This window comes from Delphinus delphis, chromosome 17, assembly GCF_949987515.2.
Source record: "Delphinus delphis chromosome 17, mDelDel1.2, whole genome shotgun sequence".
NCBI lineage: Eukaryota > Metazoa > Chordata > Mammalia > Artiodactyla > Delphinidae > Delphinus > Delphinus delphis.
Genome location: NC_082699.1, coordinates 47,835,118 through 47,861,978, shown reverse-complemented (window position 1 = coordinate 47,861,978; position 26,861 = coordinate 47,835,118). Strand labels below are relative to the sequence as shown.

The window sequence follows — 26,861 nt, the reverse complement described above, 5'->3', positions numbered from 1 at the left end:
ATGTGTAGTACAAATTTATTGACCTTCAAACCAGTTATTTTTAATCATCAGTTCATGGGAATTTCTGGAAATACACTTGGAAAGCATTGATTCAAAAGATTTGTTTTTATATTTCTAAGTATTCACACTTCATATTCGTACATTGCTGACTGATTTTAGCTAGAGACAGACCCTTTCAGATTTACATAGCAGGAAGATTAAAAACCAAACAACTAAGGAGGAGAACCTAGGAGACTCAAGTGAAAAATAATATATAATGTTTTAATTATTGTATTTTTTAAAAGATTTTTAAAAAGCCTTATGCTTGGTTTGCATCGGAGCTAAGACAACTATTTGACAAACTTCAAATATGTTCTTAAGCTATTAATTCAGAAAGACTTTGAATGGTTAGTGGCTTATAAGAAATTGTGGATTTTCTTCTGACATTGTTTTCCTATCCTGGATAATGCTGAAAGAATCACTTGTCTCTTCCTGCCTCAGTTCACTTATTCTAAATGTTTTACTAAAGGTAAGCATTATCAAATCACATATTAAAATTCTCTATCTCCCCTCTGGACTTTAAGCTCTTTGAGGGAAGGAATTAGGTCTTGTTAACCAGTATTTTAGCACAGAATCTGGCATATAGAAGATGTTCAAAAATATTGGCTGAATAAACGAAGGCAATTTAGGAATAAAATCATTTTAACTCCAAGACCATTAAAGGTCCATCACTTCAAACTATGAAACACATCCCATAAAAATTTTCCAGAATCTCTACTATATTTATTACTTTGTAAAATGATCTTATAATAAAATCTTTTTTTGCATTTCAGAAATTATTTTCTCTTGTACAAAACATATGAAGGATCTGTCTTATTCTGAATTGTCATCTGGCAAAGTGTTATAGGAAAGTTTCTATGAAATATGCAGATCTAAAAGCTTAAAAAAGTGAGAATTTCATAAATGTATTTTCCATCTCCTCTCCTTTTCTTTCTTTATCAACCCCTATTATATATCAAATGCTTGTCATGTGCCAGGAATGATGTTAGAAGCTTTCAGGATATAATCTTATTAAATGGCAACCCTGCAAGAATATTATTATTATTACCCCCAATATATAGGTGAAGAAAGTGTTTTTTATTTGCCCAAGTTTATATTGTTAGGAACTGGCAGAACTAGGATTCAACCCAGTTTTGTCTGAATCCAGAGCTAAGTTTTAGCGGTCATGCTATATATCTCTCATGTATATTTTCGGAGGACTTAGGTATTACTTATAATACTAAAAATAAATTCTGGATGAGGATAAGTGACATTATGCTTACTATGAGTCAGTGTAACATGGCATGAAGTTCTTATTCACAACTTTGCACAGCAAGCCAGCTCAATCCCCAACGTGCCAGACTGGAAGGCTAAGTCTCTGCACATGACAGGTGCATCATGGAAGGTAGTAATTCATGCTCCATGATAAACAGAAATAGTAAAATTAAGTTGGTTAATACTTAGTGTCCTGAAAATATGCAGTTGTCTTCAGATAACTTCAGTATTAAATGCTACATATCATCTATTCAAAATATTTTGATAGAAAGTCTCAGAAGACTAATCTACAAAGTTTCTTATTTTTGCCATCCCCAAATGAAGTCATTTCTCTCATCTTTGCACCTTTCAATAGGATTTTAGAATTCATTTTACACCGTTCTTTTGGGACACATTAGACTGGTATGAGTTCGTCTAATCTTCAAATACTGTCTAATGAACCCTTTGCTATCTTTTCTTGTCTGTTTTTCTCCCATTCTTGTTAGACTTTATACAGGATTTTTATCTATAAAATAATGATTATCATTCATCATATATCAAATCAGTAAACCAACCAACCAACTAAATCTTTTCTGACTGGAATACATATGTGTCATAAAACAAACTCCTCTGAAGTAAATTCCACTGACTTCTGAAATAAATAGGTTTCTTTCCATTGGGGAAAAAAGTGAACTCTTGGTCATTGTTGTCAGAGAAGATTGAGATGAGCATGTTGGGTACTGCACTATGTCAGAAGCTCTTCACACCTCTAAACTTCCACTGCTTTATTATGATCTCACTGATTCACACATTCATGCACAAACTTTTATTGAGTGCCTACTATGTGTGAGGTATTGTAGATATTGAGAGGTAAGACAACAAAAAGATAAAAATGATAAATACATATCCTCAAAAGGCTAACTAATGGTCAACAATGGAAGATTAAATGCATACATAATTAACTATATCACAGGGGAGGAAAATGAGCACCACAGGAGAAACTGTTACTGTAAAAGAATATTAGATAAATTACGGAGGAAGAGCAGAGGAGGTGTCTCTTGGATGAATTTGTATTTGACTTGAATATTGAAGGATGGGCAGATACTTTACTCATAAAGAGAAAGAAAGAAACTATGCTTTAGACACCAGAAGCAACATGAGCATATACACAAAGGAATAAAAGCAAGAGCCTGTGAGGAAAAGGGCCAGTAAATGTGAAAGACTGAAATCAAGATAAGGTTAAAAATTAAAGATTGGAATTATGTCATTACGGTTCTAAAGTCTCAGGATGGGTGTTTGTGGATTTTCTTTTTTTGACTTTTGATCACTTAAGATTAGACTCCCCCTTTCCATATGGAGAATCAGCATTTGAAAATGAAGCCACACCATACAGTACCGCACTGTACTGATATACTGGTATCTAACACAATAATACTCATGCGCGGGAATCCTTTGACTTCAAACTTGATATTATTTTTATTATTTCTATAAAAATCAAACTTCTATATGTTAAATTTGTTCATCCTGAGGGATACCTGTAGTTCTATTAGGAGTCACTGTCAGAATATTGCATGTAGTCTAGAATAACAGTTGTGAATTAATCGTCCTTTTTGGCTTGTAAAAATAAATATTGAATATGATGGAAACTACTGCAGCAGTTTTTTCTACTGCTATTATTTTGTATGGTAGAAGTCATTCCAATTTAATTATTTCTCTACTTTCACACTAAATTTATTTTACTCTCTAACATACAGCCAGTGGGGAAAATGTTAGAAATAAACGTTAACAATGTTATAAATAAAAATGAATTGTATCCATTATAGCAGATAGGTAAATAGAAACATTATTTACCTATAGGTTAATCAGTAGTGGTAATGCTAGAAAACAAAAGGTTAATATGTAAATGAATGTTAATGGACATTTTAAATGTATATAATCCTAAATTGCTATTCTAACCAGAATGAAATTAATTAATCAGTAAAAATGAATCTGGGTAGGCATCTCTGAATAGGATTTCCTGTGTGATAACAGGATAGAATAACCAGTCACCACAGAAATACAAATTAACAGAATTGCTAATAACGATTACACTACAAAGTCAATTAAATTGAATAGGTCTCTTTCAATTACTCTTTGAATAAGTCTATTAATTTATGTAAGATGTGGGAGTAAATTTTAATTAACACTGATCTCCGATTTCATATCAAAGAATAGAGATGTGGTATTGAAGTATAAATATTATGAGTTAGCTGTAAAGACCGCTCTGAAAATGTGGTGACACCAGCAGCAAAGAAACGCCAGGTGGCGCTGTTACAAAGCTATCCCCTGACCACTCATTCCTAACCCTTTTTACTACCGTCTTAACTAAAACCTGGTGCTTTCTTGAACACACTGCTTCCCCATGAACATTTTAAGGAAAGGTGGCTCTTAAGAAGTATTGGAATAGAAAAAAAAGACATGCTTGACAAACTTAACCTTAAACAAAATATCATCTGCATTTCATCACCACTACACTCATAATAGTTACTGAAGAAGCAACACCAATTACAGATTTTTTTTTTTTTTTTGCAGAGAACTTCTGAGCATTTTAAAAGATATATCCACATCCCATAAAATTCATCTTTTAAAAGTACACAATTCACAAAGGAACAACTTCAGAAAAACTGACTACTCATGTTTTTATGCTATTAGCATAACGAGTTCAGATTTAAGGGCTATTATTTTTAAAAGACAAGATTTTCCTACTAAACTAATCTATGAAACTAAACTACTAAACTAATCTCCATAAGAGATAATAGCTTAAATTATAGAAGTAGATATAGGGTTAGGGAGAAATGGAATACTTCAGAGATAATTAAGCATTAAGATTAATAAGACTTGATTGGAGGGAGGGAATCATGCTCAGTGGAGAAGGACTAGTCGAGTGACGCCTAGGTTCCTGGTTTGGGCAAATGGGAGGGTGCCAGTGCCACCCACCGAGAAAGAGAGCACAAAAGGAGGAGTGGGTTATTAAATGTAGTTGCCTGTTCCGTGACAGTATGATGAATTTAATTTTACATGCTGAGTTTGGTACGCCCCCAGGACAGACAAGAAGATGGCAAGGACAGGACTGGATAGATCTGGCAGATGGTTAAGGAAGAAACCTGGGCTGGAAATACAGTTTTGGAAGCCATCAATACACAGATGCTACTGGAAGCCACGGAATAGAAGGCAGCATCAAGATAGAACACGTAAAGAAAAGAAGGCCTAGTATGGGATTCTGGAAAGTGTCAACATGGAAGGGGCAGAGAGAATGCTCCCAGAGAAGACAGAGGTGATCAGAGAGATGGTTAGAGAACTAAAGGAATGTACAATCACAAGAGCTCAGAGAAAAGAGCATTTCAAGAAGAGAACGTAAAGGTGTTGAATTCTAAAGGTTGGCAGGATACTATATGAAAACTGTTCCGAGATAGCAGCATATACAATTTGAGGCAGTTTTTTAAAAAAGTTACATAACACAATTGTAATAAAATAGACGTAAAGGAGCAAAGCCTCAGAAAAGAGGCAAAAATAAAAATATCAATTATTATATATAATATAATGATTATAATATAATGTAGTTCAAGAAAGTGAATGGAATTATCATGTCTTTTGGCTATGAACTTGAACTTCCTGATAGACTAGATAAAGAGAACATACAATGGATTACATTGTTTTGTTTTCAGTGAAGTAGATACATCTATTCTTTAAGAGAGCTGCTCACAAAATTTTAAAAGAAAGTTTCATATAGACTATTCTAAGATGGATGAGTGGCACAGGAGACATCCTCAAAAATGCTTTTAGACCTAATGCAAAGTAATTCTACTAGGCTGTTTCTTTTAAGAACTTTCCATGAGCATTTCTATTTAACATTGTAGTGATGGTTTTAGCCAGGTCAATTAGGCAAGACAAAGAAATAAAAAGGCATTCAGATCAGAAAGGAGGAAGTAATCAAGTAATCTTGATTCACAGATGACATGATCTCATATAGAATATCCTAAAGAATTAACTAAAAACTTTTAGAGCTAATAAATGAATACAGCACAGCTGCAGGTTTCAAGATCAATTTATAAAAATAAATTGTGTTTCTATATACTAGCAATGATCAGTCTCAAAATGAAATTAATAAAATAATTCCACTTAAAATAGCACCAAAAATAAAATACTTGGAATAAATTTTAAAAAAAGAAGTGTATGTTCCCTGAAAACTATGAAACATCATCCAGAGAAAGTAAACATAAGTAAATGGAACACCTTGTGCTCATGGATTGGAAGACAACATTTTTTAAGATGGCAATAATCCCCAAATTGATCTAATTAAACACAATCCCAGTCAAAAAGCGCAGCTGCCTTTTTCCCCCCAAATTGGCAAGCTGACCGTAGTATTCATTAGGAAATATAAGCAACCCAAAAGAGAGGAAGGACAGCGTCATAACCACTTGGGGGGGGGTGTTTTAAAAATGCAAATTCCTGGGTCCTTACATGATCAAAATTCTAAGAGTGATATTTGGTGTTTTTTTAAAAAGTCCCCTTTTTATGCACAATCATAAAACAGAGGAGGTCTATAACATAGGAGTAAATAAGCGGTACGCGTCGTTATATTACATAGTCAGGAAAATGTATTATCACATTTTAACTCTGATCTGTAACTCTGATCTGTAAGTTAGCAGTAATAAATATTTCATTAACAATTATTCTGCTTGCCCTTTTAAAGACTATAAGAACTTTTTGCTAGATAATTTAGATGGCTTAAGTCTTAAAAACAGCTATTCATGAACATTTGAACTGATGCCATCTTTTTCCTTTAAAACATTTTCCTATCTCAAGAACGTTTTCTTTAAAAAGAGAAAACATAATTCCATACCGTTTATAGACATGCCTGAGAACTAAATTTTTTTTTGATTTTTGAAACTTTTTATTTATATTTTGGCCTTACAAATAATCATTTTTAAATTGACTCTTCTGTAAGAATGTAAAGCACAAAAATTTGCTAAATATCAGATTCACACAAATCCTCAAAATGTTTTCTGTGTAGTCTTCATTAATGCAAATCTTTGTGTGAATATTTCACTCTTACCGTAGATCTTGAACCTGTTTTACAATAATGAAGCCATAAAGTTTTTAGGCAGTGCATTCATTATAAACTGTAACATTTCCATTAAAAGGAAAGCTGGGTAATACAAAAATATGAGAGGATCTGAGAAGCAGGCAATCTGTTGAGGCTCGGTATATCTTATTTGGTTATCTATGAAAATTTATAGATAACGAGCTTCTTGAATTATTTTTTCTTTTTCTTATATGCCCAGAACAGAACCTGGGGGAATGGATGAGTAATCTGATCACAAAGCTACCAAATGTTGTTGGTTTTGACAATACTATACTGTTCAATATTTGTTTTTCTATCTTCCACTGCAGATTTACTTAAGATCTCCACTTCTTGTGCCAAATTCTTCCATCAAATATCCTTGTGAATTAGTTTAGGTTTCTTGATGAAATTTTCTGGATATGGAGCTATCCTTAAACATCCATCTACACAAGTCTAAGAAACTGCTTCACCCTCAGGCTTAGAAGTTTAGAAATGCTTAATTTCACCTCTATCCCCCAGTTCATAGTATATATTGCCTGACAAATTTTCTGAATAAATATTGGTTGAACGAATGATTTCTCCTTACATCTGAACACTTTTTTTCTGGGCCAGCCTACCACATATATATGGTATGTAATCAGCAAATGTACATAGATATAATGTAGACAGATACCTATGTACAGAGAGTGAGAAAAATATTTTAAATGGTAAATATAATTTTGGATTTTCTAGAAATGATTACCAAATAATCATTAATAGTAGGGGGGCATTTAACCAGGCTAATATACATGTGTGGAAATATAAATAGCTAAATGTGAATGTATTGTTTATTAATCAACTTTGAAAACATATTATATTCAAATATTTAATGGACCTTTTTTGAATTTACTTTTTGCTATTCATTTCCTACTAGTACATTCAGAAGACTTACTTTAATAGACTTACTATAACACAAACAACATAATTCTGTATCACACAATGAGATACAATTACTGTAATGAAAATAGCAACTAAAATGGATTTGGTTCATTGTAGTCACTGTGTTAATTTTAAGTATACCAGCATTGCTATAGATACTTAAACCCTGAAGTCAGAAAAAGTTTTTTCCTCTACAAAATTTGGATTACAAGTAAATGTCAATGATGCATTATAGAATAAGATTATTTCCAATAATGTTGTATAAGCATGTAAGTTGTTTTTGGCATTTAAACAATCTATGATTCTGTTCATCAACTACCAAAACGAAATGTTACTGGCAGTACTCAGACATAGCTTCTCTTGGAATAAAGACTGTTCATTTTATTCTGAGAAATGAAAGCAAATTCAAGATCCTATGCTGCAATAATTAATTAGCAACACCAGCATTTTCTCACAAATAATTGCAGTTGACACTTTTTGCCATCATATGGAATATATGTTCCCTAGAGACATCAGCCTGGCCCCCTAAGGTTTACAGTTGCGAAAGTATTATAGTTACTTAAGCAGAGTACAATGCCTTGATGACTCATTGCTAGGAATATACCATCTTTCCCTTTCCTGTGTAAAATAATGTGGTCTTTTCAAGAAGAAAATGGTGAAGAAAGTAATATTAAAAAATCGAGAACTCAAGGTTATAATCTTCTTCAAACTTTTCCCCACCAAGCCAGATATGCTAACATAGGCTTTTGGCTCCAGGCAGACACCAAGGGGCTCATGTGTTCTCCTTTACACAGTTTATAGAATGGAAAACACATTAGAGGCTCACATTTTGCTCTGCTTTTGGAAGAAAGGAAACTCTGTGTCTCTTTCCAAGGAAATCTTGGAAAGTTTTCTCTGTGAATTAATGATGAAATGACCCAATGCCAAATAAACCAGACAAATGCTCTTCATTAATAAGGTAATGTAATTATCAAAAGTTAGATAAACAACGAAATAGACTTGAAATTACTAGTTTAGACTCGAATCACAAAATATGCCTAATTTAAGATTTACTTTTAGGTTTCGTGTCTGTTACATAGAAATCTTCATAGATCACAGATATAGTTAAATATACCAATCTGAGACAGAAGGTGAAGTGTCACAGAATTAGACCACTGAATTGTATACCCAGGGGGTAAACATTTATTCCAATTATCTTTCTCTTTAAGTCCGGGTAAAGCACAAACTGAGATTGGATTTAGATACAATAAAGCAAAATTTGGCTTACAATCGGGGTGAGTATTATGCCAAGTGCATTCTAGCACAAAATCAAGGTCTGGATGGATTACTAGAAAACCAAATTCCTCCAAATTGCACATGATTTGCAATTCTCAGTCTCAGAGAAATGTAACTAGACAGGTCTCATCTCCTCAGGCAGAAGGATGGAGTCTACTGCGGACTTGTGCCGACATGACTTTCAGTACAGCACTGTAAAGATGGTTTCATATTTACATAGTGCATTGTGTTATGAAAATGAAAATATAGTTGTTGTTATGCCTTGCTGATTATGTTTCTTCCCTTTTCCCCTGTTCAAAGCTCCTTCTCTGGCAGTTTCTCTAGCTGAATGAATTTCTAGAGGGGGCTAAGTCAACATGTCTGCCTTCTAATAAGCCCTAAGGCCTCTATCTTCTCAGAGTATCAAAGACCACTGTTCCTACTCCACAATCTTCCTCAGGAATCAGAACTGCACTAGACCCCACCAGATAACTATGACAGGCAAGGGACTTGCTTTTTTCTTTATTCAGAGACAGAATAAAGCTTACTTTTTGCTACCTATTTTGCCATTCATTTTAAAAGTTCTAGTATATAGTATTTCTTATAGTGCAGGCTACATTTTTTCAGCTCCTTCAGAACCTCATTTTAAAGGTTTGACTCTACAAATGAGGAAGATATACAGTAATTCATGCTAAAAAAACTAAAGGGAAATTTACCTTTGATCCACCTAGTCAAAAAGAACTTAAAAACCCAATTAAATCAGACTCTCAGAGCTATGGTATACAAATTAAAGACTGTTTAATAAATCAATCTGTTAGGTAATAATTTGCTAACATTAATTAGTTGCATTAGAAGCTAAAAGATAAAACACAAGAAAATAAACCAAATGTAAATGGCAAAATAGTTTTTAAGAGTAGGAGAAAGGACATTACTAACGGGAAATGTCTACGAAAATGAGCAAATTTTACCTGTCATCATCTTGCGAGAATTGCTTTTGCAAATCCTCTTTATTCCACTGTTCTTTTTCTTTCCCTTGTTCAGGTATATCTTGTGTTTTTTCCTCGTCTCCTGATTCTCTGTTTTTCTCCTTATTACATGTTTTTGTAATCTCTTTCCCTTTCTCATTCTCATTAATTCTTTCTTCCTTTACCTCTTCCTCCTCATGAACTATCTCTTCATGCTTATCCCCTTCTTTCCCTCCCTCTTCTATTCCCTTTGGCCTTTTGAAAGCGAAATAAATTGAAGGCATGCAAATAAACACAAAACAGAAAGAAAAAGTCAAGAAAAAGTGCATACAAAATTAAATAGAAAAGTAATGATAACTACTAAAACATAAATAAAAATGACATCTTTTAAGCATTGAAAACTTTTTCTCCAGTGTACACCAGAGAAGCACTGTGTAAGCAACACTTAAATCATAATTGTTTTTAAATCATATTGTCCTGTTACAAAGTTGCATGGAAAAAATTGTGGTCTCTCCATTATTGTTTTGTTTTGATCCAATAGGAGTAAAAAAAGACTAATTTAGCTCAGGTGTCCATAAAGTCTATAGGTTGGGTGATAAATGAAAATTACACTAAAAAACATACATTACATTTATAAATTTTCTTGAGAAACTGAGAATTTTTTCCATGCATTTATAAAAAGTTTCAAGAGGATGGGAGAGCACCTTACTAAAAAAGTAATGGTCTTGTGTTTTCTGAATTACTAAAATGTATTCAGCTAGGAAAAATCCCCTCTAAAATATGATTTTTCATATTCCTTAGAATATTAAAAAATTCAGGTCTTCACTTAACCATCACTTTAATTTCAGTAAAGATATAATAAAAGAATTACTTTTTAAATAACAAAATTGAAAAAATACCTAATGATATTATTTCAAATAATCTAGTAAGACAATAGCTATAAGTTCTGTAAAACTTTTCTGTGCAAGAAGTTTGAAATGGAGACCAAAATATAATTAAAAGTAATCTGTACAGAAGTTCTTATTGTCTTAATGATATATATTAACCTTTTAGAAGTAAAAGATTTTACATTTATCCAAAGAAAAATAAAGATCTTCTAAAATATATTTAGAGGAACTTCCTGCTTAAAGTCCCCTTACTCACCTGATTTTCTTATTTCCTCTTGGCCGTTCTGATTGGACAGACATGTAGCTTGTGCTGCTGAAACGAGAAGCACTACTAGTCCTTGAAACCGCAGATATATCACTTACATCACTGTCCGAAGATTTAGTGGAAATATTATCTGCCCCTCTATGAGGATCCCATCCTGATCGATACTGTTAACACAGATTGACAAATACGCAGAAGTTGTCAGTATTACCACACAAAGCAATTATTCGCTTCTCCTATTTCAGCACTTTAATTGTCCACAGAGGATACTGCAAAACCCCACTCAGTTGCATATAAAACAAAAGTGAATGGCAATTATCCTAAAAGAAAAGTTCAGTTTATATGAAACCCTTGTTTTTAGCAATGACAATTAGAGAATTTTTACCACACCCCAATGAAGACCATTAAAACAGTTTCACAACAGGAATGGCCTCAGGGAAGAACATTTAGGTAAAATCTGGGAAATAAACATTTGGCTTAATATTAGGAAGAAAAATTTTTTTTATTTCTGAATATGAAAAAAAAGTATGATGAAGTTGCCATTGTAACTTATAAAAACCAATTTTAGTAGCATCAATTTTCTCTTTAATCCATTATGCTTCACTGAAAACCTAGAGATAATATAAAATCTAATTATTAAAACACTAACTTTTTAAAGAAAAGCCAAGAGAAAAGAGCAAGTTTAATTTCTGAATGGTTGCTGGAATTTTGATGAATCCTAGAAGTACTAGAAAAAATCATTATTATTTACAATAGTTCAAACTTTCTGGAACTGAAATAATCAGATGGTCATCTGCCAGGGTGCAGGGTGTTCTGGGTGTTCAAATATTCTGATAAATTGAAAACCTTCATAAATGCTTTATGTTAATGACATGTGGAATGTAAAAAAGAATAGGTTTTGAAGTCTGAAAAACGTGGAGTAAGGAAAACTTGCTAGCTGGGTAAACTTGAGCAAATTATTTCACCTTTAAAACACTGTTAATAAAATAATAGGGAAAATAATATCTTCCTTGCAGGGCTGTTTTGAAAATTAGAAATAATACATGTGTGGTGTCTGGTATAATATAAAATAATGCAGCCAGTATTATTACTGTATGATTACTACCTGATGGCTATTACTAGGTTAAGAGACTATCTGCTAATAGTTTTTTTTTTGTAAATATGCTCTTAAACATAATGGTGAAAAATCCTTACTTGGTCAATTTCACAGTGGAGATCTTTTAAATCATAGATACTAGCAAATTTCATAAAGCATTAGAAAGATGATTATCTTATATAAACCATTTACTGTGACTTGAATAATCATTACCCTAATAAATAGTTCTGTATGAACAACAATTCACTGAAAATATTAGCTAGATATAAACATTTTGGTAAGACAAGTTGAATGACAGTAGGGTGTAGCGTAAACATTAGATCAGATTCAAATGAGCTGTTTTTTTTTTCCCCCAGGATCCCCCAGTATCTTGTTGTATATTTTTGAGTTAATAACTGGTCATTTTCTTTAAATGTAAAATATAAGAATTATTTTGAAGGCTACACAAAATTTTAATAATCAAATCCTTAACCTAGAAATATATATTTATATTAGATGAGATATGGCCTTTCTTAATCCACTCTCACTTTCGACTTTGTTGGAATTCTAAATTATCAAAAAAAAATACAGTTAGGGCTTCCCTGGTGGCGCAGTGGTTGAGAGTCCGCCTGCCGATGCAGGGGATATGGGTTCGTGCCCCGGTCTGGGAGGATCCCACATGCCGCGGAGCGGCTGGGCCCGTGAGCTATGGCCGCTGAGCCTGCGAGTCTGGAGCCTGTGCTCCGCAACGGGAGAGGCCACAACAGTGAGAGGCCAGCGCACCGCAAAGAAAAGAAAAAAAAAAAAAATCAAAAACAATTTACTTTAAATGACAATGTCTTCAGCCATTGCCTAGAACAGCATTTCAGTGGTTGGATCCAATATTATCTATGTTAACCATTATATTAAAAAAAATATATATATAATATATACACATATATAGCCAGTATATACTGGCTAGCATAGATAACGTTGGATATGTGTATATATGTATTTTTTTCCATGATATTTATTAAAAGTAAATTTGATCTCAAGTTGAGACACAAATGGAAGTAATTTCCATTTTTGGACATTTCATATATATATGAAAAATGTATGTTTCAAGAAATTTTTCAAAATTATTAAATTGTTCCCAATACTACACTGCATTGGGAGAACTTTATCTTACTCATTCTTAGATTTTATAATAAAAAGGAGAAGCATATTGCTATTTATGTCTTTAAAAATAATTTATCATTGAATAGAAAAGCAGTTTTGGTATTACATTTTTTTCCTTGCTTTTGCTCATGGGATTACTACATCATCTAAATGCAAATGAAAAGCCACAACTTTTAACTTCAGGAAGTACTAAGGGTAAATGTAATCATGAAAAGCACATGCTCCGGAGTGAGACTGAATCATTGGTATGAATCTTGGCTACATGAATTATTAGGTTTGTGATCCTGAGTTCCAGTTTTTTATCTGTTAAAATGTGGACAACAATCATACCCATCTCCTAGGTTTGCTGCAAGGATTAAATAAAATAATGTACATAAAGCGCTTAGCACAATATTGGACACATAAGAAGTGTTTAATAAATGACAAATGATGACAATGATGATCATGATGATTAGATAGTAGCTGAATACTGGCTTAGTATCAATTCCAGGAATATATTTACCAAAAGAAATATTAGGTAAAATACCCAAGAGTAAATTTATTATTTTAAGACTGCTCTAAGCTATAATAAAATGTACCTATTTCTATATATATCTAAGAGACACATTTCAGAAAATATATTTATAAAGCAAAATAAAATATTAAATCAAACTTTCCCCCTAGTATGTTCTCAGGCCTCACCTGCCCGTTTGGACAGGTTCATTCATATTCCATCGCTTCATAGGGAACTACTAATTCTCAACTGCAGGATAAGGAATAGCTTTATCTCAGCAGGAAATAAATGACACTTCTTGGTTGACATAGAAGATGCCTCATTTTTAATATTTGCTTCTGGTACTTTATCCTAATATCCAAAGCCACCTGGTACCTGTGTATCCCATGTCTTCCTGATTGGTTCTTTTCTGATTTTCTTTGCCTTCATTTCTGAATCCTAACTGCTTTTTGACTTTTGTATTTCAGTAGTTGGTATTCTGACTTTGCATATTCTAGCCTTTGTCTTTTCAGGTCATCATGACTTTTGATCCTGTTGCTATGATTCACAGGTACATACAGGTTAGCCTAAGGCTTAAGAATTTTTTTTTTTTAAACACACATGGTATATATACATTGCACATATCTTTGGCTAAGACCTCTCACATAATCTAGTTTGCTGAGCTAAAATTTTGGATATGCAAAATTTAAGGAAAGATAAGATTCCACATACTATAGTTTTAAGCCTTTATATAATTCATCACATGCTACCTCTTGTTATAGGTGTGTGTGTGTGTGTGTCTGTGTGTGGGTGTGAGTGTATTCATATTTATTGGTAGTTTTCAAACCTTCTATTAGAATAAAAGCTCCAAAAAGCCAGAACAATATCTTCCTTATCTTTGTAAGTCTCTTAGCACCTAAGAGTCAAAGATTTAATTTAATTTAAACTCGGAGGTTTAGCTTTTGTACCAGTAAGATAAGGATAAATTTCATTTTAAGGATTCTTGTGAGGAGTAAGAGAAATAATATATTCAAAATACCCAATCGTGTGCTTAGCGCATAGCAGCTGCTCATTTCCAACACCGAAAGCAGCGGGTCATAAATAAAAAGACACCGAACGGAATAGTTTAAATAAAGGAAAACTACAAATTAGCTAAAAGCTCTAGTTTGATGATGATTTTGTTGTCTACCTAAGGCTTGTACCAAATGCATTTTTCTGTCTATTTCTAACATGTTTACCTTTGGGATATAGCTCAGGCTTCCATTAAAAACAGACACATGATCAACAGAATGAGAAATTTGGAAAGTGAGAAATAATGGGAAAAAGTTTTAAAAGTAAAACTTCAGAGGAACGTATTTTGGATACATTTAGATTATAGCATCTTTAAGTATATAATTCACAAAAAACCCAAATCGAAGTTATAAATGACCTACTATGGGAGTTTACTTTTAAAATGGTTCATTCTTTTTGCTTTTCCTAAAGTATGAAAAACAAAAGTTATATAATTTAAGTGAGACAGAAGCAGCTAAATTATTATTATACCAAGGTAATGAGTTACGAATGTGAATAAGTTATTTATTTAGGAAATGGTTGGTATTGTTTTGGCACTATACAATAAATGCTTTAAACAATTAGCATCTATTAGTTTCCAGCTGACATGAACAATGGATGATGTGCTCATCATTATCTTTAATGAAACAAACAAAGAAGGTTTACTGCATAGGATTACAGGATCTCAGCTGAAAATTGTGCTGACTGGAGATCATTAAAGTCTTGGACGACAGTGAGGGAGCTTTTCCCGACAACATTTTGATGTTTTGTACATTACTATTAAGCAGATCATGAAGCAGAAAAATTTACGGGAAATTATTGTTCTCCGGGATGTTCCAGACCCTACAGTTCTTAAGTGGCCTGGAAAAGTTAATGTTCTCCCTATTTATCTAACATTAGTGGAAAGCAACAGTACATCAGCAGAGCTCTACTGCAAGGAAAGTTATTATCAAAATTTTATAATAATATTCCTGAGAAAAAAGTAAACTCAGATTTCTAAAATAAAATTTTCATTTTCTCCTATATACTCATTTCAAGTTCTTAGATTAAGTAATTTCCTAGTTTGAGTTCTCTACAGCATCTCAGCAACTCAGGTCATTTGAGCTTTGTACGTGAACCTCTATGAGACGTCCTTAAGCATTGCTTGTCTTCAATGTATTGAATCTCACCATAAAACTGCGATTTATTGTCTAAAACTCTAGTCCAAGAATTGGTTATGGCAAAATACTGGGAAGCAAGAAAGCTCACGTTTGAAGAAAAATATTTTAGGCCATCAAGAAGTACTTGGAGGAATATTTACATCATATTCAGAGAGAAAACATGAGTAGATCGAAAAGTAGGAAAAAATTGAGGCAAACATAATCTTTGGAAGATAAGAGGGGGGCTGAATTTCTGGGCAGGGCTCTTGATATCAGTCTGGCGGGTCTAGAGGAGAAAAGAACAGAGCAGAGGGAGTCCTGGCGCTGTGGTAAATGAAACAATCATAAGAGCAAGAAGATGCTCTCACTTGCATCATCTTATTTTTATTCCATATAATAATTCAAAGAGAGTAGAAGTTGTGTTTTGTTAGTAGCACAACTGTAGGTACTTGCTTTTTGAGGAGATATTTCCAGATGATTTTTTCTCTGTCCTAGCCAAAGTTCTTATCATTGTCTGATTTGAATGCTGATGGTGTAAAAATCTGCTTGTAAATAGATAATTTTCTTTAGATAGGACTCTTAAAGAAGGTATTTTGTGTTAAGTTCTCTACTTTGGAGGGAGAAGACAGTGAGGAAAGACCACAGAAAACTGAGGGTTAATTTAAGATTTAGTTTTGTAAACAGTATCCTGCAAATGAAATCCCAGCTAGAAAACTCTTTAATTCCTTCAAAGAGAATTAATCACTGCCTTGAGTATTCCTAAACTAATTTATGCCTTTCTTATACCTTTATCATGTCTCTCTGTCTCAGTCTCTGTCTCTCTCTTATCTATCATCTGTCATCTATCTATCTATCATCTATTTATCTACCATCTATCTATCCTGCTAGATTATAAATTCCTTGAGGATAATTACTGTCATATTTATTTTAGTATTCCCATTATCTAGATCAGTAGTGCCTGACTAGAAACTCAATGAATGTTTAATGAATAGAAATGAGTGGAATGGTTGTTTTATCTGGGCTATATACTGAGGTATTATCTCCAGTATGAAGTACCAAATCAGAGTATAAACTACTGTAATGATAGCTGAATAGAGTTGAGTCACTTAATCCTTTCATTCTCTGTGATGGGTACAGATAGGAAGTGGTGTGCTTATACGTATTTAACAACCAGCTATTCAAAAGGAAAAAGTTCTGATTTACAGAGTCGGCTCATTTCTGAAGGCTAAATACTCCCACTGTGGCTGATTTCAAGTTACCAGATGGTCACTGAATGCAGAGTTGGTGCATACCACCAGGGGCGGGGGCTTAGAAATAAATGCGTTATTTGTAGGACTCACAAAGACTTGTTAGGAGAAAAGATGTACGGGACAACAAGATATCATACCTGCAAACTACTCATCTTGTGAAAGATGGAACAATAACAGCTTAAGATAAAGAAACATAATTGCAGACAGAGTAGCCATTAGCTTGGAGGCAAAGACTTACTAAAGAGCCACTGTCCCTTGGTCTGAAGGAAATTTGTAAGTTTCCTGGAGAATTTGTAGAGGAGGAATTAATGCTAGTAGTCAATGATGACTTTCTCAAAGGTTTGGCTCTGTGGGAACTCTGTGTCTCTTAGTAATTAGCTGTTCAAGGAACCTCATCCTTTATTTACTTCCATTGATTCCTCACAATTTTCAGAGATGGGAAGGCCAGTTCTGCGATGAAATCCCAGGTTTAGAAATCTCAGGTAGCTGCAGAGCTTGTGTTTTTGCCTTTAACAAATGCATTTACTATTTTCCTTCTCAGAATCCTTAACTCTTCCCCCATTCTAATCTATCATTTACTAGAACTGTTCTCAAAAAACAAATACCAAAAATGTCCTAATTTATTAGCCAGCAGTGTCTTCTTTCTTGATTTTGCTATTACATCTAATATTGTTGAAGTCCTCTCTTTTCCTGAAACTTTTCCATAATGGCTTCTCAGATAATGTCACTCATAGTTTCTCCCCTATCTCTCTAACTATTTATTCTTTTTTAAAATTTTATTTATTTAATTTATTTATTTTTGGCTGCATTGGGTCTTTGTTGCTGCGTGTGCGGGCTTTCTCCAGTTGCAGTGAGCGGGGGCTACTCTTCGTTGCAGTGCTCGGGCTTCTTGTCGCGGTGGCTTCTCTTATTGCGGAGCACAGGCTCTAGGCACGTGGTCTTCAGTAGTTGTGGCATGCGGGCTCAGTAGTTGTGGCTCGTGGGCTCTAGAGCGCAGCCTCAGTAGCTGTGGCACACGGATTTAGTTGCTCCGCGGCCTGTGGGATCTTCCCAGACCAGGGCTCGAACCCGTGTCCCCTGCATTGGCAGGCGGATTCTTAACCACTGCGCCACCAGGGAAGGCCTCTGTTTATTCTTAATCTCCTTTGCTAGCGTCACTTTCTCTAACCTGATTTTAAATTAGATTCTCCCCAAATTTCAATCTTTAGCCTTCTTTTCTTTTCACTATACGAATTCCCACAGAATGATCTAATCCATTATCTACCCATGTAATGACTAAAAAATCCTTATCTTTCCCCCTCACTTCTCTCCCAAGCTTCAGACCTGTATTTCCAGGACATCTAACAGGACATCTCCCATATGTTGTTTTGTAGGTACATCGATTTCAATGTGGTCCAAATCAAATTTATTCTCTTTCACTCCAAACCAGCTGTTCTTGTATCTCTTATATTCCCTCCATTATTTAATAGGCTTAATAACCAACTAAAACCTAGAAAACTTGTGAGTTATCTTTGACTTCTCTCTCTCCAATATTCTCCATTCTAATCAGTTAAGAAGTATCACTCATTTTATGCAAACAAATATCTTGATAATAAGCTACTTGGGACTTATGAATGGGTCCTTGGTCTTTCATATTCATCGAGTTTGTTATACCTACTTATTTGTCTCACTTGCTGTTGAATGTCTACCAATATTTTTTCTTCCCCTTTGTTCTTTACTAAAAGAATCAGATTTATTTTGGTGGTCTAACAGCAACAACAAAAAAAGAAAAGAACTTCATTTTTTAGGATCCCTTGTAGCTAGGGTGATCCTTTCACTTGAGTCTGGCCTCTGAGGTATAAGCAGGAACTTAGGGGACACAGTTTGGAGAGAACTATTACTTTTCTGATTACAGTGGGCTGGCTTAGCTGTTATGGTCTTTGCCTTTCCCTCTTGGCTTTTCTTTCTGATTGGAGTTTACATATGAGCCTACGTTAGTAGTCATTTTGTGACAATGGGGATGAATGCCTTCCTGTAAGAATAGGGAGCAGAAAGACAAGTTCTAAGAACAGAGAGCTTGGCTTTTGAAACAGTAGTACCAGCCCTGAACTGCTGCTTGAATTTCTTGTTTATGGAAAAAAAGAATCCTTATTTACTCAGATGACTTTGTCTATTTGTTATGAACATCTGAATGCTAACCCAAATGGTATATCATTCATCCTGTTCTGTGCCTGTTCTGACCTCATGGTAAAAAGGTACACTCTCGGGCTTCCCTGGTGGCGCAGTGGTTGAGAGTCCGCCTGCCGATGCAGGGGACGCGGGTTCGTGCCCCGGTCCGGGAAGATCCCACATGCCGCGGAGCGGCTGGGCCCGTAAGCCATGGCCGCTGAGCCTGTGCGTCCGGAGCCTGTGCTCCGCAGCGGGAGAGGCCACAACAGTGAGAGGCTCACGTAGCGCAAAAAAAAAAAAAAAAAAAAAGGCATTGTCCTTTGACACCAGATTGGCTTATTTACTTAGGGTAGGATAACATTAAACCTGACTTGGAAACTCATGTTTTTTCATTCTTGAAACAGTTAACCTGGGTTGATTTTTTGTTTTTGTTTTTTTCGGTACACGGGCCTCTCACTGTTGTGGCCTCTCCCGTTGCGGAGCACAGGCTCCGGACGCGTAGGCTCAGCGGCCATGGCTCACGGGCCCAGCCGCTCTGCGGCATGTGGGATCTTCCCGGACCGGGGCACGAACCCGTGACCCCTGCATCGGCAGGCGGACTCTCAACCACTGCGCCACCAGGGAAGCCCCCTGGGTTGGTTTTTATAATTATGCTTATACTTGGCATCAAGGAAAGTTAAACTAAAGAACATAACAATCCATGACCATAACACTAATAATTACTAAAATGTGAATAATTTTAATGGTTTACAAACAACTTTCATATATTTTATATATTTCTTTTCCCCAACATCTGACAGCTATTACTTTTTAAATTTACAGATAATATGTATTACTACTTAGCCATTTATTATTTTAGATGTGTCCACATAAGGTAAATAATTTTCTTTTTCCACAGCTTTACTGAGTCTTAGATTTATTTTTATGCCATTTATTTTTCAGTAATATCTCAAACAAATGTCATCTGAAATTTCTGCCTCAATCAAGAAGTCTGTTCTTCCCAGACCCTTAAATGTATTAATAACAATATCTCATTCTGATATACGTAACATTTCATTTACATCCAAGCTCAGAGAGAGTAGAACAGAATGCCTGCTGCTAGTGAAAAACCAATGAGTCCATTATTCTTCCACAAAAGGAGTTACTATTAAAGCAATTATACCATATTATGATTAAATGCTTCTCCAAGCCCTCGGATTATAGACTTGTAAGATCCAGCTAGAATTAGGAAATATCATAAATAAACTCTCCTTAGTCATAAAATTCCTGACATTTAGTTCTTTGTAAACATCTTTAACTATTATGTGGCTTATTATGTAATTTTTTAGAGAATAGTTATATCTTTTATTAGGACATAGGGTGGTGATATTATAGATATTAAGTAGCAGGCTAGCATCCCAAAAGTTGTAACGGAAATAAGACATGAGAACATAGCAGTAGGATCATGGTCCTGGGAATCTATAACGGGCAAAAATACAAGAAAAATTAATGGATTGAGGATATGAAGTGGTGTTCCCTTTCAAATATTAATACCTTAGAAAGTAATAAAGTAACTCAAGGTACTTGCATCTAAGAGAATCAGAGCTAAATAACAGCCTGAAAAACAACATATTATTGAAGAAACTAAAAGGGCCTGAGAATTGCCCTGATGGATCAAATTCAAGCACAGGGCAGATATAATTACATTCTGTTGAAAATCTGGAAGAGGCCCACTACCCTTACTCCTTGTGTGAGAAGGTAGGGTAGGATTGGTTGGATTTGCATGAAGACCATTTGGGGTGGAGTCAACAGTCAAACATGGCAAGGAACGACAATTATGTCTTGCTCAGACTCTAGCAGTAGCATCTGAATAGGACTCCTTGTCTTTAACATCCTTTTCAAATTCATCTGAAGTATACCATTAGAGTATCTTCTAAAAGCACAGATTTGTAGATACTGGTGACTTAAAAAAATCTTCAAAGCTTATGATTTTAAAGAAGAACATTCTGGATTTTTAACTGAGTGATCTAAAGCCCTCCACAATCTGGTCCCAGACAACTTTTCCATTCTTACCTCTTAATACGTATCCCAATTTGTTAAATGTTTCTATTCTAAAGAACTACTAGCTGTTCCTTAAAACATAGCTTGTGCTCATATGCTTTTATAACTCTGCTTAAGCTCTCCCTCTGCCTGTTATGTCCTTCACATTATGTCTTATTCTACAGTGTATTCCCAGATTTCTTCAAGCCAAATGAATATTTCTCATTTTATTTTTCCTTTGCATGATTTACTTGTATTGTACTACTTAACACGGCCTACTTTGTACGAGCACTACTTTTTGTGCATGTGTTTCCCTAATTCAATTATGAATTCTTAGACTGGAAGGATTATGCCTGCCTGCTTCCTCCTTTCCTCCCTCCCTCCCTCCTCTTTCTTTTTTGCATTTCTTCCTGCCTTTATCCCTTTCTTCCTTTATTCCTTCCTCATTCACTTAGTCCTCCATTTTATTATTATTTATTTGATTGTTTATCTGGTAATTTTTCTTCTTTTAATGTTGCAGAACCAGAATCCAGACTTAAAGCTGATCAGCTTCAGAGATACCTGTGGTATGCAGTTCTGAGTAGCAGGAAAGAAAACATTACTAAATGTTCCCCGAGATAACAAAATACGTTCAGATATTTAAAAAGGAGGACTCATATAACCATCCTTTAAGAAAAAAAGCCCAGGAAAATTATTTGGCACTGAAACATACTTTTAGTTACTCACTCGTCACTGAGTCATTCAAAAAAAATCACAGTATTTTAAAGCTGAAAGTGACTTCAGAGAGGATGTAATCTACCTTCCTCATTTTATGGATGAGAAAATTGAGAGAAATAAGTTAAATGAATTAACTAAGCTTATAAAACTAACTTGTCAATATTAAAGTCATTCTATTTCTTTTCATCAAAATAAATTGTGAACCATAAATTCATGTTTAATGGGATACTAGGCAGCATATTTAGAACCTAAGCCATTTCTTTTTAAAATATTCACATATAGTTTTCTTCTTTAAAATAAAGATTTTCTTCCTTTTCTGAAATTTGAAAACTACATAAAATGACATGTATAATCAGAATACAAAACCAGCATGGGAATAACACTACTCTACTACTTATAACTATATGTGGATGAATTTTAAACAAGTAAGATATTTAAATAATAAAAAAAATACAAACTAACCTGAATAAAAAGACATTTTATGTCATTTTGAAATAACACCTTCGTATTCCATCTAAAACTCCGATGATTTTTCTTTTTGGCAGAGAGTGAAAATGGGCTTGAGAAGTAACATGTTCTTACATGACTGATCCTGAAGACTGTTAGCCTTGAAGTGAGTATTCCTAGTCATGAAAATGACCTAAGAAGGGTCACTCATAAAATCATAGCCATTTCTTTGTTAGTCAGAAAGCTATATTGAATGGTGGGTTTTGGTTCATCTATCAGAACTGAGTTCAACTGTAAAGTTTTTGTTACTCCTACCTCACTTGTTATAATAAATAATTAAAACAGCTACCATTACTGGGCTTTCCCATGTGCCAAGCTGAGTTCTGTACTCTTTTACATACAATATTTCTACCTCCTGAAATTATCACCAGCCAAAAGTTCCTTCTCTCATAAGAGATATATTCCAAGGTTAGCTATATTATTTCCAGTCTGGAGTATTATTTTATAATTTTCAAAATTGATGATGTAGAAATAATCAAAATTCCATGTTTAGGAAGATATTAGTAAATTAATTTTGCTAATAAATAATATCTGTAATCCTTCCAACTGACGAAAAGTTACAACTAGTTTTTGTGCTCATGAGCAAAGCTATTACATAATAAAATTGTAGATATGTTCAAATTATAATTAGCCAAATTAAACTGAAATTATAGATGTGGAAGACTCCATGCTGCCCTCCTAGTTGACTGATTGCCTTAATTGACTAAAGGTTTTGACTTAAGTCTCGATTCAAACTTAGTTATCAATTATTTAATGTGAAGTATGAAGCAAAAACATTATACACATACATTTATTCTATAAATCATAATTATTATGCCATAAGTTAATTATAAAATCTGTAGATTCAATCATTTGTGAGAATACATTGAGTAGAGAGCCTGACACTGATCAGAGATTACTGAATCAATAATGAGACAACACTAGATAAAGGAAATGAAATACAGAAGATCTAGTTCAAACCTAATTTTAAAGATTAAGCTACAAGATTAAATGATTTGCTTAATTAATGATGAGGCTGCCTAAAACCCAAGTGTTAATATATAATGATGTTTTTCAACATGGCCTCCAAACTACCATATATTTGGGTAGCACTTTATAGATAACACAGAATTTGTACACAGAAAAAGGTTGGGTTGTGAAGAACTATTGGGCAATGTATCCAAAGTCTTATAAATGGCAGAATCAAAATTAGAACCTAAGTCTTCCAATTCTTTCTGAGTATTCTTTCTATTATGATTAACTCTAGACAGAAACCAATAATCATATGTCCATTAGAAAATTTGTTTTAGACTCTTGGGTAATAACCTACCCATACCCTCTCCAGAAGTTCATATCTTGTCCTTACTTGCCCCTGGAGAGACTACAAAGATGAATAAACTATATCCCCATTCTCAAGAAGTGTGAAGTTTAATAAAAAGGTAAGAAACAAGCAAATAAGCACCACATAAGACAGAATATATGTATTTTAGGAAGTGATAATGTCATGGTTGGTTCAGAGGGTTTATATGTTTTCATATCTCTGTTGTCTTGAATATTCTTATATTTGTAATTTTTTATATGGCTATACTTAATCCTTTTAAATTACATGAAATTTGAGTTGGAAAGAATGTCTCTGCATTATTTATCACATTTTCTTCCTTCCTTATTCCTCTTATCCTCCTTGATTCTATAAAGCAAGATCTCTCACCCTTCGGTGACCCATATCATTCACTCCTTGTATCCCCCCAAAGGGCGCTCTAGTTGTCAGCAAACCAGCAACCCTGGAGGCTTGATGAAAGCAAAGGTGAATGCATAAAGTTCCATTTTTGCTGGAGGTAAAAGAAAAATGTTTCCCTTGTGTGTTCTTAGGAAATATATAGGAAGAAATTATGCTCTTGGCAATAGCAGCTATTGTCCATAGACTGACCCTTTTACCAGAGAGCAGCTAGATGCAATTTATTTAAAGATCTTTCTTTTGTTAGTTTTCAGCAACATTATATTTACTAAAAAGAGAGAAATTACAATTTCTTCCATAATTTTGTAGTGTTCTACAACATGTAAGTTGCTGTCCCAGTCATCTCAAATGACTTCTTCATAATTAAAAATATCTTTTTTATATTTCCTGACCTGACATGTGGTTTTCCTGGCCTGATATGTGATTATACAGTATGAGGTAGCAATTCACAAATATAATGTAAAGAAAGAAGACACATGCTTGAATGTCTGGCTAAGAAAAACATATTTAAATTTAAATGTGGTTTTATAACTATGAAAAATAATTTTTAAAATGAACTTGCAAACACAAAAATATTTAATCTCCTAGGATGTAAGAAGGTAGTTGGAGAAATAGAGAAAGTAAACACAATTTTAAAAAATCAAAAAGTTTGAAACAAAATAGCTATAGTTAGTTGCCTAAAAATACATATTTACATTACAATCAAATATGCTTTCATAATGCATTAAGGTGATAAACTAAAAGACCAGTAACTACTTTGTATAGATATGTTATAGCTGAACTGTGTACCCCCCAAATTCATATGTTGTAGTGCTAACTTCTACTACCTCAGAATGTGACTGTTTTGGAGATAAGGCCTTTAAAGAAGTAATTAAAGTAAAATGAGGTCACACTGATGGGCCTTAATCTAATATGACTGGTGTCCTTACAAGAAGAGGAAATTGGAACATAGACACACACAGACGGATGACCCTTTGAGGCCATAGCAAGAGGGTGGCCAACTCCAAGCCAAGGAGAGAGGTCTCAGAAGAAACCAAACCTGCCAACAATTGATCTTGGAATTCTAGCCTCCAGACTGTGAGAAAATTAATTTCTGTTGTTTAAGCAACCTAATCTGTGGCATTTTGTTATGACAGCCCTAGCAAACGTTAAGAAAAAAGAAACCTAAAGTTAGAAACTTTTATATTCAAAGATTAGTCACAAACTATAGAATTTCTAAAATTCCATTAAAATTATCTATTATTAAGTTTGTAACTGTGGGTCTGTTACATAAAGTGAGGTATGTTTGTAGATGTGAGACAAGGAAGAAATAAATAGTTGTTGCTTCCATCAGCTAAAATATGGAGGAGAGGAATTCTCCTTTGGCTCAGAGCTTTAGGATATGTGTGTGTGCATATCATAGATTTAGATAAATTATGTGTAAATTTAATTTTCTCTCTCTCTATGTTTAAGTTAAATTTGAAGTACATTCCAGCTGGCTAAAGAGTAGAAATGGCAAGAATGATAATTTGTGGTAGATAAAAATTTGACTAACCTGATAAAAATGAGACAACCCAAATCACTTTTTAACTTTTTAGATTATCATTAGTTTTTACACCTTTCCTCCCTTTTCACCCACCTATTTTTTAGGATTACCTTAAAGATATACTAATCTGTATCTAGCAGATTGTTGCTGGCAACAGAAATAGACCTGGTAAGAGCAGGGTATCTGTTGAAAATAATTTCTCTTTTTCTCTTTCTTCCCCATCATCATCATCATCATCATCACCATCACCACCCCACCATCATCACACGACAGCTCACATTTACTTATTCCTTATTATATTCCAAACTCTGTTTGAGTTATACATAACATATAAATAGACTTAGTCTTGAAACCTATCCTATGAGGTAGGTACTATTATTAGCACACTGCTAATTTTCCTAAAGAACGTGAAGCTATCTTATTGCAGGGTTATACAGAAATGAACACAACAACAGAGAAAATTGACAAAGTAGAATAGACGTTTAGAGAAATGGCAGGTTTCAGTGAAGAAATCCAGGTGCAGCCATTGGCATTCTCCCTGGCATCTTCATCAGTAAGTGATTAGATTTCTTGACTAGTTTGGGATGGAAACTATGAGGAGGTGATCTTAATTCTGATTTTTAAAAAATGAAACCATTCTGCTGGATATCTGTCTAGACTTAAGCCTAGCAGGAATTTTTTTGAAAATCTAAATCCTACTTCTGTTCATAAAGCAGTTGAACTGCTTATGCCAAGAAACGATGCTTCATTACTTCCCACAGGACTTCTTAACCTACTCCTTGAGGACCTTGCAGGGTAGAGATTGGGTTACTAAGATCACTCCTATTAGAATTCTCTTGCTCTATGTATCACATGATTCCATCTAACCCTGGCACAATGGTGTCTGTTTCATGAGAATACCAGGTTCTCTGGGTAGCTTGAGAGTCAATGATGGAGCAGCTCTTCCTCCAGCGGGCACCAGGCCCAGCTCAATTGTACTATTATTGGGCTGTGTTATATGCTACCAGAAACTCAACTTTTCTGCTTATCCAAAAAGAAAATCTCCTAGCATTTTATATCAATCACTGTTATAAAATTATACCTTGCATTTCTTCACTTTCAATAAATACATGTATTTCCACGTATCATCTTAGTGATTTGTATAAGGCCACCTAATGTACATTTTAAAATTCACTTTTTATAAATTTAGTTTTTCAGTTTTCAGATCCATTTATGTCACTGCTGTTAAAGAGTATTTCTTTTTAAATACCCATACCCACAGCCATATGCCTACCTGTTAATCAGCTTGCCAAGAGCCAAGCTCATGGAATGTCAACCTTGATAACATCATTTCTTAATTTCAGTAATTTAGCTTGTAATTCTCATCATATGTTACGTTCCAGGCTCTTTTTATTTTTTTATCTCCATATTCTTTGAAGATTCATA

The 26,861-nt window shown here is 34.1% G+C and overlaps 1 protein-coding gene across 11 annotated transcripts in view; it reads right to left on the bottom strand.

Moving 5' to 3' along the window:
• RIMS2 (regulating synaptic membrane exocytosis 2) overlaps positions 1–26,861 on the bottom strand; it is a 609,946-nt gene that overhangs the window by 110,993 nt on the left and 472,092 nt on the right. For 4 of the 11 annotated variants that reach the window (XM_059995029.1, XM_059995038.1, XM_059995039.1 and 1 more), the window contains one exon: positions 10,657–10,829. The exons of the other annotated variants lie outside the window; for them this stretch is intronic. In XM_059995029.1, the coding sequence (XP_059851012.1) occupies positions 10,657–10,829 (173 nt within the window). The remainder of the gene's footprint in view (positions 1–10,656; positions 10,830–26,861) is intronic. 11 annotated transcript variants of the gene reach the window in all.